This window comes from Rhagoletis zephyria, unplaced genomic scaffold (genome assembly GCF_001687245.7).
Source record: "Rhagoletis zephyria isolate East Lansing unplaced genomic scaffold, Rhagoletis_zephyria_1.1 Rzeph_scaffold_05532, whole genome shotgun sequence".
Classification (NCBI taxonomy): Eukaryota; Metazoa; Arthropoda; class Insecta; order Diptera; family Tephritidae; genus Rhagoletis; species Rhagoletis zephyria.
Window position 1 is genome coordinate 12,595 of NW_016162615.1, and position 16,297 is coordinate 28,891.

Consider the following 16,297-nt stretch of genomic DNA (forward strand, 5'->3'; position numbering starts at 1 on the left):
TCCTTCCATGAGAGTTTAGCGTCGAACGTGATGCCCAAGTATCTCACTTCCGAGACAACGCCGACTTCCGTGCCATCGAGAGCTATAGTTCTCATTCCCGGTAGGGTTCTTCTTCTTGTGAATGGGATAATGGCCGTTTTTGTTGGGTTAATTTTGAGACCCTTATCCATACACCATTTCTTTGTTATTCTTAGGGCCCTCTGGACTATGTCACAGAGGGTATTCTCGAACTTTCCTCTTGCTATTATGACGATGTCATCCGCATAGCCTTGGCATCGGATTCCATTATCTGATAGCATTTGCAGGAGTTCATCTACTACTAGGCTCCAAAGGAGGGGTGATAAGACGCCCCCTTGTGGGCACCCTTTCGTGGTTTTTATTTGCAAAGACTTATTCCCTATTGTGGTCTCTGCTATTCTTGTGTGCAATAGCGCTTCTATCCACCTGCGAATAGGTGCTTGTACTCCTCTTTTCTCTAGTGCCTGCCCTACCGCCTCATGCGAGGTGTTGTCGAAGGCCCCTTCTATGTCAAGGAAGGCACAGAGAACGACCTCCCCAGATTCAAATGCACTTTGGAGTTCGGTAGTTAGCTGATACAGGGCTGTTTCTGTAGATCGTCCTGCTCTATACGCGTGTTGGCTACTGTGTAGCGGGCTAACTTCCAGAGTGTTTGATCGGATTTCATTGTCAATGATTTTCTCCATCGTCTTTAGTCTTATTGGTCTGAAAGATTTAGCTAAGGAGTAGTCCTTTTTGCCTATTTTGGGTATAAATGTTACCCGGGCTCTTCTCCACACTATTGGAATGTAGGCTAGGGCTAGGCTATCCTTCATTATTTCTACTAAATGTGGGGTGACTAGATCTTCTCCCTCTTGCAGTAAGGCCGGATAGATCCCGTCCATTCCCGGGGACTTGTATCGGTCAAATGAGCCCAACGCCCATTTGACTTTGGCTCGGGAGAATATGCTCCTCGCAGAGCCCCAGTCATCTGGGGTTGGTCTAAATGTTCGATCAGTTCCCTCCGTTGTCAGGTTGGAGGAGTCCGGAAAATGTGCAGAGAGTAGAGCGCGTGCTCGTTCAACTTCGCTGCCGGTGTAAGTGCCGTCCGGCAGTTTGATTGCTAGTTGGGTCTCTATCCTGTCCTTTGCTAGAGCCTTGTGAAGTCTTGCCGCTACAGGAGTGGATGTAATGTTCTCGCAAAAGCTTCTGAAACTTTCCCTCTTCGCTTTCCTTATCTCTTTATTGTATGAAGTTAGGCTGGCTGTGTAAACCTCCCAGCACCCAGTTCTCTTGGCTATATTGAATTGCTTTCGCACGACCTTCCTGAGTGCTGAGAGGTTGCGGGACCACCAAGGAGTTCTCGAGTGGTTTTTGGGTATGGTCTCCCTACAGCTACTATTGAATGCGTCTATTATGGCGCCGTTCAGTTTATTTACTCTATCCTCTAACTCTATACAATCCGATGCTCTGCTTTTACGATCTAAATTCTGCAGATTCGCTTCAAGCACACTACTGTATTGCCCCCAGTTTGTTTTCCTGGGGTTTCGTTTGGGTCTTGTTTCTTTCGTACCAGCCCCCATAACAAACTGTATGATCCTGTGGTCCGACAGGGACGGCTCTGAGGACACCATCCACTGCGAGACCAGATTTCCAGACAGTTTATTGCTGAGGGTGATATCTAGGACTTCTTCTCTGACTCTAGTAATGAATGTGGGTCTATTACCGACATTGCATATATTAAGGTCGTTACTTAGGATAAACTCTAGAAGTGACTCACCCCTGCTGTTGGTGTCCGAGCTGCCCCATTCCTCATGGTGCGCATTTGCATCGCAACCCATGACAAGAATGAGTCTCTTCCGCTCGCAGTGGTTAACCAGCCTCTGTACCTCCATCGGGGGAATGTTGTTGTTGTCTCCCGGAAAATATGCAGCGGCGAAGACGATATCTGTTTCCTCTCCTGATATGGTGAGTTTCGTCTGGACCGCTACCAAATCTTGACTTAGAAATTCTGTAATGCAGAAGTAATCAATATTATCTCTAAGCACTACGCATGCTCTGGGTCTCTCTTGTGAGAGATCCCATATTACTCTATTATTTGATTCTTTTAAGCCTCTTACTTGACCTCTGTAGACCCACGGCTCCTGAACCAGTGCGATGCCCAGATTATCCGAGGAAAACCTTCTGCTTATGATTGCTGATGCACCAATGGCGTGGTGAAGGTTTATCTGGGCTACGGTTATTGTGGGTTGACTGGTCATTTTTGCATCGGCTCGTCAATCTCTGAGAGCCTCAGGTCGCTCTCACTCCTGCCGTCCAGCTCTATTCTACGCAGGTCGAGGCCATCCATCAACTCTTGCGTCGATGGGAGGCCTGTAGGGACGACCGTGGGCTGCACACTGTTCGTGTTCGGAGTGATGTTGCTCTCAGGTGGGACCGGCTTGGCTTGTTGCGCTGCGTCACGGTTAGGGGCGCCCTCTTCTGCCAGCATCTCCTCCGATGCAGCCGCTGCGTCGCTCGACGATTTTTGCCTCCACGGTTTTATCGTCACGCTACCAAACCTATAGTTGAGCCGAAAGCCGTCCCGCCTGATATTACTGAACGACTCTTCATCTATGCCTACGTTAAGACGCAGGCCTGTGTCTTCGACGGAGCTATTGATGACTCGCCATCTCGAGGTATTTAGACCCTCATTTTGAGCCTTCAGCAGCCCGATCGCATACTCGGGAGATTTGTCCGCGCTCCTCGGAAGGAATACCGTCACGTTGTGGGTCGGTGGGATGTCATCTCCTCTTTTTGTGCACAAGAGTGGGCCTTTCCACCCTTCGAGCTTACCTGCCACGCAAATCAGCCACGCGGCTGTTCTCTCCTCCTTGCAATCTACAAGGAGCATACCTGGCCTGAAGTAGACCCCGCAGAACGCTATCGGATGCGTCCATCCCTTAAACACCTCATCCATGATGGCGTCTTGGAGGGTAGTCAGGTCGTCCGCACTCAGTACCTCCGCAGGGTAGTTCACTGGCAGAACCGCCATTCTGATGCCTTTGATGGCATCAGAATAGCTGAGGTTCTGCCCCTTCCCGTCCCGCGGTGGCATCGACTCGGAGCCAACCTGTTTCTCTCTCGGCCCTGGTGCTGCCGGGTTGTGATGCGACCGATACCGTTTTGTGGAGGGATCTGCCTCAGGTGTTATTTGCCGGCTTCTCCGCTTCACAGCGGGCGCGGTTCGAGTCTCTTTTGTTAACCCGCTTCTCCGTTTTCCAACGGGCGCGGTTTCAGCTGCTTTGTCACCTCGTGCCTTGTTCGGCCTGTCACTTGTTAACCGGCTTCTCCACCTTTCAGTGGGCGCGGTTCTGTGTTGCTCTTTTCGTGCATCGGGTACCTGCTGTCTTCCCCGACTGCCGCTAGGTGTTTCCCCGCTTCTCCGCCACTTAGCGGGCGCGGTTTCGTGATGGCGCTCGTTTCTTCCTTCTGATTCTAGCTCAGCCATGTGCTCGAGGGCCTTTGTGCGTGCTATCTCCGGCGTGTTGCCCTCTTCTAGATAGCGAAGGTACCATTTAACTGCTGCACCACTCAGTCCTTGCCTTCGGTAGTCATTAATCGCCCCTGGTTTACCTGACGGTGGTAGTGTCGGTAGTCTACAGCGACGATGTTTCTTGCTAGGGCCTTTATGCCCCCGTTCGCTCGACCTGGACCTGGAGCGGCGTCTCGACGACTCGCGGGATCTGTGCCCCGACCCGAGTCTTGCTGCTGCCCCTTTTGGGGTGGGAGAACGTTGCGTTCCACGAGGAAGTGCAGGTTCTCGGCGTATGCCAGTGCTGGTAGATGGCTCGTCATCAGACATCGCATGTTCGACGAAGAGGGCCAGCTCCTCCTGCGTCAGGATGTCCTCATGCCTTATTTGGCTTGTGCTGTTTTTGTTGTTGTTGTTTTTGTTGTTCGTTTTATTCATCTTGTTCTTACGACCACCTGCTCGGCGAGGCAAGCGCAGTGGTCTACATTTCTTGCATGGGAACTCGATCGTCGACCGCGGTAGAGCCCTGTGCCGCGGCAAGGCCACAGTTACTCCCCAAGGCGGCCCGGTGTTGAGGAGGCGCCGTTAGAATACAGCCGATTGTCCTCCTGGCTGCAAATCGTCCAATGGGCACGGTGTCGCGTCACACCCTGGATTAGGAGGGTGGCAGTTCTTGGTCGTTGTTCGCCAGCAGCCCCAACCTGGAAGGAGGGCAGCGCAGACGCTGCAGGGCGGGTGCGTTACCCCAGTCCAGGGAAGGTCTGATGTTGATTCAGCTAAGCCCCCGCACCAACGACAAGGTGCCTGCCCTAGCGGAGGACCACTATAACATATAGCTCCCATACAACTGATTGTTCAGATATGAGATTTTTCCTTATAACTGCCCCATTTATGCAGCTAGGAACATGAAATTTTGCACTATTTTCACCCATTGTCAACAGAATGCCTACAGTGAAAATGACAAAGATGAGGTCACTATAACCTATAGCCCCCATACAACTGATTGTTCAGATATGAGATCTTTTATTATAAATCTTCCATTTATGCAGCTAGGAGCTTCAAATTTCTCACTACTTTAATCGAATACTTACAGTGAAAATTACAAAATTCGGGTCACTATAACCTATAGCCTCCATACAACTGATTGCTCAGATATGTGGTTTTACTTTAAAACTCCTTTAATTGGACAGCTAAAACCGAGAAATTTCGTGAGCTATTTTCTAAATTATCATGCAAACTCTACTGAGAAAATCGTCAATATCGGTGCTGTATTAGCTTTATCTCCTATACCACTGATTGTTCAAATACAAGATTGTGCGATATGTAAAGTCATTCGTAACAACCAAGAATATAATTTTTTTATTTAGAGTATTCAGCATACTGTATATAATTGTGGATATAATTCAGAAAAACTTAAAGAAAAGTCACATGCAATTCACCGAGGTATAGATAAAAATTCTTTTAATACTGAGTCAAAATTAACATCCAGATTGCGATGAATATTGAGAAAAGCTAGCCTTGTGTGCTCGTTCTCTGTCCATGCCTGTACATTAGCCTGCGCATTAGTTGTATGGAGAAAATTTTTTGTTAAGCTAAATACAAAGCAAGATTCCCCTACAAATGTTCCTTTGGTCATAAAAACGAGCCCTGCGAAAAATTTTTAAAATCGGACAACGGAAAGACGTGCCCTAAAGTTCAGCATTTTCATGCAATTTTTCAAAAAGCGGTCAAAATTGTCTATAAATCAGTGGAAAATTTAATACATTTTAATGGCACTTGATGTAGTTTTGCCCCCCGATGTCAAATATTGCTAACCTATTTTTAAACCTCCCCAACTGTTCGCGGAATTTTGATGCAGTTTACTTCTATTTGATGCGTAGATCATGGATCCACAGTATTGCCCCTAAATTTCATACCTGAACTTTGCGCTATCCTGGATTTTAGGTTTTTTGGGTTTTTGCGATTGCAAGCATATTTTGCATTTTTCGTAAAAAACGGTTGTATACAAAATTGTAGAGAATTTAATTTCCGACATTTTTTTATATACAAATCTTAAAAAATCATTTTTTATTGTAAATAATTATAAAAACGTGCGAAAAATTTTTGTATTGTCACGGTTTTCGCCATTTTTCAACAATTTCTGATAAAAATGCGTAGCATATTCGAATGCCAAAGTTGTAGGGAAATTTTCTCTTTTAGAGTTCTCCGGTGGCACAAAATGTGTAAAGCAAAAATCTAATGTACTGTTAGTTTGGATACCATATTTGAGACGCCATGTTGAATTTTTCAAAAGGCCTCACGGCCTTTTCCCAAAAAAACCCCAATAACTTGATGGGAAGGTTTAAAAATACTGTAGGTATTTATAACATCGGGGACAAAACTCCCTCAAGTGCCAATAAAATACATTAAATTTCGCACTGACTTATAGGCAAAATATTGACCGCTTTGTAAAAAATTCCATGAATTTGCTTTTGAGGTACTTCTTTCCGTTATCAGATTTAAAAAAACTTTTCGCAGGTCACGCTTATATGACCAAATGAGCCTTGCTCATGCTTTGTAGGACAAAGTTGCAAAATAAGACGCAGGCTACTGCAGATGCATGATGATATTCATTGAATTATTTTGCAAAACTATAACTAAATATGGAAGCGAAGGGTGCTATAGACCACATAAGGAAAAATTTCTGTAGAAAAAACGGAAATCTGAATTTTCGCAAATTTTTTAATGAATAACAGAGCCCAACAAAAATATAAAAAAAAAATTTGGTACAGCAATTGTTAAAACTGTTTTTGATAGATTTTTTTTGTGCTGATTACGAAACCGTAAGCATAAAGTTTCCAACAGCTCCAGATTTTGAAAACAAAAAAAGCCAGGTCAAAGTGTCAGAAAACCGCGGTGTTTGCAATATTTTAGAAGCTCTCGCAAAGAAACAAACGGTGATAGAACCTTCCTGGCTTAAATTAAACCTAGATCTCTCGACTACTATCTCTGAAAAGAGATCTTAAATATTTGAGATCTTAAAATGTTTTTTTACGATTATTATCTTAAACAAAATGATGTCAAATTTTTATGCATATTTCCCTCCACAGGGGGGCGGGGGGGTTCGAACCCCCAAAACACCCCCTTCCCTCCTTGCGGCCGGGCCTGGCATACATACATATGTACATATGTCAACAAGTGGCCGAAAATATCTCAAAACTTCAACGCATGAAGACGGTCCTCAACACATAGACAAAATGAAGTCCCCTTCTGAATGCCTTACCTTTTAGAACGTACATATTTACATAGAATTCTACTCATATGGCTGCCGGGTTACGCCGGAATATTGATGGCAATTGCAAAGCTGAAGAACTGACAAGGAAAGGTAGGACCATCCACAACTTTCTGGAAAAGGACACGGTAGATATAGCAATAGCCACTTTGTTTTTGTTGTTATTGTAGCCACTTTCAAGCAGTTTGTTAGAGATCCCACAATTCTAATAGCCCAGGAACGCCGAAGAACTTTTCGCCATGCGAAACTTTCAGGATTACCGGGTATTTCTATAAAAGGAAACACTTACGGCGCACTTCCTAATGTGGAATCAGATCATGTTTTGACCTATGTTACAAGTAGGACCGAATAGAGAAAGTTACCAAAACGAAAAATAAGTTACCAAATTACCAAATTTGATAAATAAAGAAAAAAATTACCAATTTTGGTAAAAAATTACCAAAGCGGCAACGCTGGTTAAGCTGTACGCGTGATATACAATGCCCATTACTGCCTGCTTTAGATTAATTCTTTAGATTTGATTTTTTTGCTAGTCATAACGCTAATAAAAATATTTAATAAATTATTCGGTGAATTACTTTATTAAACAATTTCAGATGAAGGTACAATAATGAAACTTAAATATTTAATGACATAGTCAAGCTAATACAATATAATGGGCGTATTCTTGTTTTCGTACGAATCGAAAATAAGAAAGTTTTGTATAGAAAAGTGATGAAAAATTTCAAATTTTCGATTCATATGAAAACAAGAATATGCCTCAATATGTCACGGTATCCATCGTATTTGTAGGGCTTTAGGAACCCTGCATAAATTAATCACCAATCCTAATAAAGGCTACAAAAGGAGTTAAAACTCGAAAACAAGTGCAAACATGGTGACAGTAACAACATCAACGGAAGTAAGGTCAATTGACACTATTTCGCATAAAATAAAGTCAACAAAGATTTGGAAATAAAGTAATTGTTACTATTTCCTCATTCAATGGAAATAGCGTCAACAATGCTTAAAGTATGTCGACTCAAAGAAAAAAATGTTGATTTTGCATCGTACGTGAGATATGAATGTTGTTACAATAAACATTGCCCCTTAAGTGTTGTTTCAATAGATGAAAGAGGTTATTGCCAAATCCTCAGTGTACTATTAAACAACACGCAATCATGAAAAATTGAAAAATTGAAAAATTTTAAATAACGAATATAATAAAAACACGATGCGAAAAACCAAACGCAAAAAGAGCTGGAATACGAGAAATATTTGAGGAAAGAATGTATGAATGATAAAGAACTTGCAAAACATGTAGTTTTTATATTACTTTTGAATTCAAATATTTAATAAATATAGTAAACTTGATTCAAATACTACAAGTGTATTGCCGCCGCACAGTGGGGCAAAAAAGGTTACTGTGGGCAAATCAATTTTGAGAGTCCAAATATAAACCAATTTCATGCTTCTTTTTTTTTATAAGAGATAATTAAATTTCGCGTCGATCTATCTGTGGTGATTTTTTAAAAAAGCTCTAATTTTTTATTTTTTTATGTTGAAAAATGGAAGAAAGAAAATTTTTACGTTTGAATGCTTCCACTTTTTTGGAAAATACTTGAAATTAATTTCAAATGTCTGCAATTATTTGAAAAATTATTCACAAACATTTTTCCATGGGATATATTTAATTAAAAGATGCATTTCATTTGTTATCTATACTAATATATATTTTGAAAGCCGTTTTTTTCTGTTCGAAAAACTCGAGAACAGCTGTACCTATATTTTTGAAATTTTGGACATCGACTCCAGACTATCCAGGGATGATAATAGATGAAAAGCAATTTCGATATATCAAGGGGCGTGGCACCTCCCATACAAACTGAACTTTTCACACAACATATCTCTGGAAGTATTCATCGTAGAGTGCTGCAACTTAGTACAGAGATATATAATATCAACGCCAAACGCATGGAAAAAATGGGAGTTATTGAAAAACGGGGCGTGGCACCTCCCATACAAACTGAATTTCTCACACCCCATACACATTCTAATGTGTATATCAGTATAGATGACAAATTAAAAACATTTTTTAATTAAATGCATCCTATGGAAAAATGTTTATGAATAATTTTTTAAATAATTGCAGGCATTTGAAATAAATTTCAAGTATTTTCCAAAAAGTTGGAAGCATTCAAACGTAAAATTTTTTTTCTTTCATTTTTCAACATAAATAAATAAAAAACTAGAGCTTTTTTAAAAAAGCGCCACGGATAGATCGACGCGAAATTTAATTATCTCTTATTTAAAAAAAGAAACATGAAATCAATTCATATTTGGGCTCCAAAAATGATTTGTCCACAGCAACCTTTTTTGCCCCACTGTGCGCCGTGTCCAAAAACCCCGGAGGAACACTGAAAGAACTGTTTTTAACCTTTAACTGTGGAGGTGGTGGTAAAATGTACCCCCTCTTTAAATTTTTTTGAATTACTATCCTATGTTGCGCTCCAGCAACTTGGTTCTCTCAGCATCTTCTCATTTCGTTGTCGTTATTGATCAGTTATGTTTTTGCTGTGGAAGGTGTAGCGTGGGCGCTGATGCTGGTGTAAAAATTACCACTCCTCAACGTTTATGCAACTTTTTCTCTCAAGGAAGGTTTACCTGTATTTTTTACAATTGCATTTTTTTAATATGATCTCTTTTATTTCTTTAAATATATATATTTGGCTGTGAAAAGATGCCCCTTAAGCTTTAGATTAATTTTTATTTTACACTTTTTTTATAAGTTTACTATGTGATGTTTTCGTTCTTGTGAATTATAAAAGCCTTGTGAAATAAAAAGGGACTTTTGTTGATTTTAAAAGAAAAAATAAAGTTTTGTATTTATTTTAACTTAAAACTCTAGTAGCTTAGTTTAAAAGAAAAAATAATTATAAAATGGCAAATTCGTATTCAAATTTCTAACTAAAATTCGAAGGGGTAAAATTTACCACCAGGTCACAGACTGTGTCCAAAAAATTCACCTCCATAGTTAAAGGTTAAATTAGCATATTTTGAACGAATTCGGAATGTCTAAGGTGGAAAAGAAACCTTTTGTATAAGGAAACAATTATAGAAAAGGAATTTTATTACACTGTAGTATTCATGCCGCCGCCAAAAATTTGTGACATCATTTAAAAGCAGGTAAGGAGAACGGCACTATTTATTAGATGGCACATTCAAATCACTACCAAAATGCGGGAATAAACAATTATTTAAATTATTTTTATGGAACTGACATCATGTAAGTGGATTGATTGGTTTTCACACACTTTTGAAACAAAAATTATATGATTTTTTTACTGCAGACAAGTTGATGCCAACAAAGCAAAAATCATCCAACAACTTACAAATCGTTACCTTAATATAGAAAGGCCATATTTCACATCGTCGCTGAAATGCAAAAAAAGCCGTAACTAACTAAAATTTGTTAATGCATAAAACAATGTGGTGACTTATAATTCGATGAAAAGCATCATAATCAATCAAAAAGTGAATTTTGAATTTTTAGTTAGTTACGGCTTTTTCTATTTCAGCGACGATATGAGGTAGGGCCTTTCTATATTAAGGTAGCGAAATATAAAAACGGACGGGGCTGCCGCGAAGCTACGCAAATTTAATGCTTGAAAGAGCAACAATGTCAATGGATTTTATTTCGCCTTTGAAAAAGTAATAATGTCTATTGACTTTATTTCGCACCAGTATGCGAAATAGTGTCAATTACCTTACTTCCGATGATCTTGTTACCTGTCACCCAGTAGATAACTATGCAAGTGGATAACTTTTAAAGTCATATTTGTTAATCAACTACATTCATAGAAGCTGCACTACCATGGACTAAACGTTAATAATAATTGTTCAGATATCTTTCAAACAAGTTTCTGCTGCTAAATCCGTAATATCTTCGTGCAATACATCCAAAATAATCAGTAAAAATCCGAGACACAGTTGTGCTTGCAATCTCCCATTAAGTCGCCTAACTGAAATGCGGTTACGAATATGGTGTGCGTGGGTTGACGTTGATCATTTCCGTAGTGCTGAAATTCAAAAGAATACATACAATGTTGAAATGAGTAATATAATACGCTAGCTTATCTAAAAATTAAGACATTCAGTTATGAGGTCTTTTCATTTCATACTAGCGAAAACCGATAAGAGCTCACACTGGAGGGGTAGGTGTTAAAAAAAATTTCAAATTTGTTGATACTAACCTTTTGCTACATTTGATATGTATGAACAGCAGCGCAACGCCAAGAATTAGACAAATTGATCCAACAACAATGTAGGCAATGCCAAGAAATGGATTTTTTCCACCCAGAAGAGACGTTGTCGATAAAATCATTTTTTTGGAACCATCAAATGACGTCACGGGATATTCTAACCACAAAAATACAAAAAGAAAATTAAATATAAATATAAATAACAAAGCTGTGTATATTTTATTATATAATAATATACATACGATAAATAATATTCAGCGTATAAGCGCCCTTCTTCAAACCATTTTGAAAAGTTGCATTGGAATGGTCAACGCGCCGATAAAGTTTACGAAAACTTGGCAATGCTGCCGTACGCATCCAAACAATTAAGTCCTCGTTCTAAAAACAAGTTAAGCACGCACATATGTATGTGTGTGTATGTAATTAGACGTAATGTAATAGATCACAAGATGACAGTAACGAACCTGAAATCCATTGTTGTCGGGATTTTGTGGATCCAATTGCCAAAGCTCCTTTTGCCAAAATTTTGGCTTACTGAAGTTCTTCAAAGCAAGCGTTAAATTGCCTGGTGGATTTCTAAATTTAATTAACTTATCAGATGGCCAAGCAATACCGGTGTTGATCAGGGGCACTTCTACATCGCCGTATTTCAGTGTTAATGTATCTAATTAAATAAAATACAAATAAGAATGTTTATCGAAAATGCCATCAGTAAGGTTTTTACTAACCGTTAAAAAGCGAGTTGGCGATCGCGCCGCAAGGTGCGATAGGTATACTTTGCATATTTTCTTCAACATAAGCGAAGGGAACACAGTCCGTTGATGGATTTGATGATAGTCGGCCCAACAGCTGTTCATCGTCTCGAGATTTCACATAACGCCGATGATTTTGATAGTAATTACTAAGGCCATAGTACATATAGACATCTCCCTGAAAGACAGTTAATAACATAACTCATAATTTGTATTCCAATTCTTCACTTAAATAATTCAACTGTAAAGATAATATATAATATATAATAATATAGTTACACTATGTAATAATGGTGCGCCTAAAGCAGAGGTTCCCAAATGTTTTTTTCTCGTAGACCCCTTTCAAAAATTTACTGGTTTCGGTGGACCCCCTGCTGATACATTTCTAAATATTCCCAAAGCTCGTAAAAAAAGTTAAATGTGAAGATTAGATGTAACTATGTAAATTTGCATCGCGGGTGAAGAGCAAAAACTAAACTCGGAGTGGCCAAAATAAAACTAAAATATTTTCTTTCTTATTATTATTTTTTTATTTCTATTTATTAAATTAATGTGATTACACACTTGCAGGTTTTAAAAAATAGAGCGCCTAAACCCATCAAAATACTCTCTCGCTCTGAAGAGTTATTTTTTTTAAGAGCACTTCGAGCCCTAGCGTTATTTACATTATCCTCACCATAAACTCATCAAATGTTCGGCTCACTCATGACTTTATACGTGCAGTATTTGTAAAATAGTTTATTTGTGTTGATGGCATCATTTTTATTCTTATCGCTCCGAGTTNTATTTGTGTTGATGGCATCATTTTTATTCTTATCGCTCTGAGTTTTATAGGCGACATACACAGTGCGTCTGACTCGCGAGTCATTTGTATACGTGTTGACTCCCTTTCGACTACACACAGTTGAATCATTCAGAGTCATGCCAGGAGTCATGTCGGTCCAAACCGACTCACGAGTCAGACGCACGGTGTATGCCGCCTATAAAAGTGAGGCGGAAAATATGTATCACTCACATTTTTAAAACATGCTTTTTACACCAAACTTTTAATTCGCCGCCTCATCCTCTTCAAGGCAGGATGGGCAAATGGACTTGTAATTTACGCCTATCACAGTCAGGTGTTTGTGCCACGTGAAGTGACCAGTCAGCAGTCCAACAAGTTGTCTGCAGTGTCGTCTGCTCAGTGAGAGCAAAAAACTAGATAGACCCTCTGAGATCGAATAAGAATTTTTGCAAATTCTGTAAGTCGAATTATTTAGGGGAAATCCCAAATTATGCACTTGGTTTTGTTGCTTTGGTTTTTGTTTATTTCAGCGAATCTTTTATTCGGGGAAGTACTTATTTGTTAAGCAAATGCTTTTTTCTTTTTGACTTTTCTTTGTGTAACGTTTATTAAGNTTACGCCTATCACAGTCAGGTGTTTGTGCCACGTGAAGTGACCAGTCAGCAGTCCAACAAGTTGTCTGCAGTGTCGTCTGCTCAGTGAGAGCAAAAAACTAGATAGACCCTCTGAGATCGAATAAGAATTTTTGCAAATTCTGTAAGTCGAATTATTTAGGGGAAATCCCAAATTATGCACTTGGTTTTGTTGCTTTGGTTTTTGTTTATTTCAGCGAATCTTTTATTCGGGGAAGTACTTATTTGTTAAGCAAATGCTTTTTTCTTTTTGACTTTTCTTTGTGTAACGTTTGTTAAGGACAGTATGCAGCTCTCAAGAAAACGGTAAAGAAAAAAATTGCCACTATTTCGTGTGTGTGTGTGTACAAGGAATTTCGACATCTGATACTTCACAGCATGTTGCCTCACTCTTTCCTCAAGAAATAATGGAACCGGCATATATTTCTGTAGCAAACATGGGTTGCCTTGTGCTCTTTTTTCACAAAAAACTTTAGAAACCCGTAGAACTGCGTACTACCTCAAGAAAATTTTTCTTTGCCATTTCTTGTACGTCATTTTATATGGAGTTTTTGCTTTTCTTGAGAACTGTATACTGGCCTTTAATCAGTTAATCTTCGTAGAGTAAAGACTATTAGCATGGCATCTAAACGTGTTTGTCTATTGACGAAATTTAGGCGAATCAAACAAGTTGAGAGTGGGAAAAAGAATAAAGAAGTGGCTGAAAAATATGGCATTCCGGCGAACACGGTTTCCACAATTTAAAAAAATAAAGAGTCAATAATAACGTCGTTCGAATCTGATGCTACTTCTGGACACAACAAAAGAATGAAAAAAACCCAAGGTTTAAAAGTGTGGGCAAAGCTGTATTTGAATGGTTTACGGCAGCTAGAAATCAAAACATGTCAATATACTGGGCATTATTAAAGGGTAAAGCAGGGTCGGCGAACCTTTATACATGTACGTGCCATTATTTGCAAAGAAATATTCAAAATAGCCATGACGTGCCAGAAAGAAATAACGACCGTCCTTGGAGACATTAATTGATACTTAATTCGTACAAGAATTAAAAAAAAAACTAATTAAGCGTCTCTTAAACCTGACGGAAACAAACCTTTTTTTTTTTAATGAATTAATTGAAAGACTACTTTAAAACAAGTGCAATAAGTAAATGTTTCGAATTTTGATACTCTTTTTACTCAAACAAACAATTTGTGTCTTGGAAGTATGAAAAAGCATCTGTGAAGTGCAGAACGCAAGTGTATTCAAAAGAAACATACTGCACACAACTCAAACTGAACATTTGAAAGCACTTTTACATACAGTGGCGAGCAAAACTGTAACATGGTTTAACACTTTTTGTTTCAGCCACCGCTATATTTCCAAGTTCTAACGACTTTCATACTTTTGCTGTATATTCTTGTNCGCATTATGCGTAAGGAACAGTATCTGTTCATATTTCAACAAAATTTGCAAGATGTAGTCGAAAAATGAGAGTTTCTGCTGAAAAATCACCCAAAACATACTGCATATGTTCGCAAAGACTGGATACAAAAGCAAAAATTTGCTAATTTGAAATGACCTCCACAAACCGCGGACATGAATCTCATCGAGATTTTGCGAAATCAACTAAAAGCACAGCTTAATAAGTATCAATGTCCGTAAAATCGAGTACATGAGCTGTGAAACCAAACTAAGGATATACCTCCAGAATTTTTACAAAGATACAAATAAGGTATGCCAAATCACATCCAGGAACTGAAACAGGCAAAAGAGTACTGAACATTGTGTTAGTAGTTCTTTTTTTTCGTGAAAATTGTTAAAAAGCTCTTAAAAATGTATGAGTGCAAAACTGTAACATCTGCCTTAATTTACATTTTTGTCTGCTGGTTTTTTATTGTTGTTGTATTGACTTCAAATCATTATGAGAGAGGGAGTAGGGATGTACCAACAAGAATATACAGCAAAAGTATGAAAGTCGTTAGAACTAGATAGAGAGATTAGAGAGATAGTGGTGGCTGAAATAAAAAGTGTCACACCATGTTACACTTTTTGCTCGTCACTGTATATGGCTATAGTTGAGCGTGCAGAGATGCTTGCTGTTACTTGTTAGTTTCCAGAAGGTTCGGGTTCGAGTCCCAACAGAGGCAACATGTGAAAATGATAATACATTTTTTTTGTGTCTTTTAAATATGAAAAAGGATCTGAGAAGTTCAGAACGAATGCGTATTCAAACGACATATACTGTCTTTGAAGTTGTTTAAGCCAAATGCATTTTAAAGTAGTTAAAAATACATGCCGGAAAAGGCAGTTGACTGCTTCCTAGCCATGTTAAATAAATGAGTTCGTTGCCGGTAAAATAGTGAGAATTTCAATTAGTTATCATTGAAAATAAAGTAGTTTATAAATTACTTTCAAAGTAATTAAATTTCCTGCAGGGAAATGTCTCTGTGTACCTTAGTGGTAAGTGGTAAGGACTCGAATACATAGATAGTCAGATGAAAATATTGTCAGGGTAGTAAATGCCAGCTTCTGCAGACAGCTAATATGTCTGAAATTGAATTTTAATTTTTCTAAATTTTAGTGTTAGCATTTTTTGCTCAAATTTACTGATGATCTTCTGTTGTTGTAGCGGCTACAACAACCCCGCCCAGATCGGTTGGTATCTCAGTCGTTGTCGTCAAGTTCCACTAACGGCAGCCCTAGGAAGCGTGCAGCTTCTGTTGGGTTGGTCCACAAGGACAAAGCCGTTAGGGTTGTCGGGTTTTCCGGGCATGCGAAGAGATGTTTCGAGTCATGTGGGGTCTCTCCGCATGCCGGACACTCATTTGGCACATCCTCATTCAATCTACTCAGGTAGGAGTTTAACCTGCTGCAGTAGCCAGAGCGAAGTTGGGCTATTGTCGTTCGTGTCTCCCGAGGCAGATGAAGCTCCGTCTCGTCTATGTCCGGGGGCGGTATGCCTAGAACGGCATTCACAGGTCTAGAGTCTACATAACTCGAGACTGACTCCCTGTGAATGCCGTTCAGGGCCAGTCGGTAAGCTGACGGGTCCAGAGGTTGCTTGATGAACCTCTGGACTTCGTCCGTCAGTTCATATAGATGCCTCCTGACGTGCCTAGGCGAG

General features: G+C 39.5%; 1 protein-coding gene across 1 annotated transcript in view; it reads right to left on the reverse strand.

The window, feature by feature from the left end:
- Positions 1-10,546: 10,546 nt before the first annotated feature.
- Cdc50 (cell cycle control protein 50A) overlaps positions 10,547-16,297 on the reverse strand; it is a 17,871-nt gene continuing 12,120 nt past the window's right edge. The window contains exons 3-7 of the mRNA XM_017627843.1: positions 11,752-11,953; positions 11,488-11,687; positions 11,266-11,401; positions 11,015-11,180; positions 10,547-10,840 (exon numbers count right to left, since the gene is read on the reverse strand). Of these exons, the coding sequence (XP_017483332.1) occupies positions 10,795-10,840; positions 11,015-11,180; positions 11,266-11,401; positions 11,488-11,687; positions 11,752-11,953 (750 nt within the window). The 3' untranslated portion in view covers positions 10,547-10,794. The remainder of the gene's footprint in view (positions 10,841-11,014; positions 11,181-11,265; positions 11,402-11,487; positions 11,688-11,751; positions 11,954-16,297) is intronic.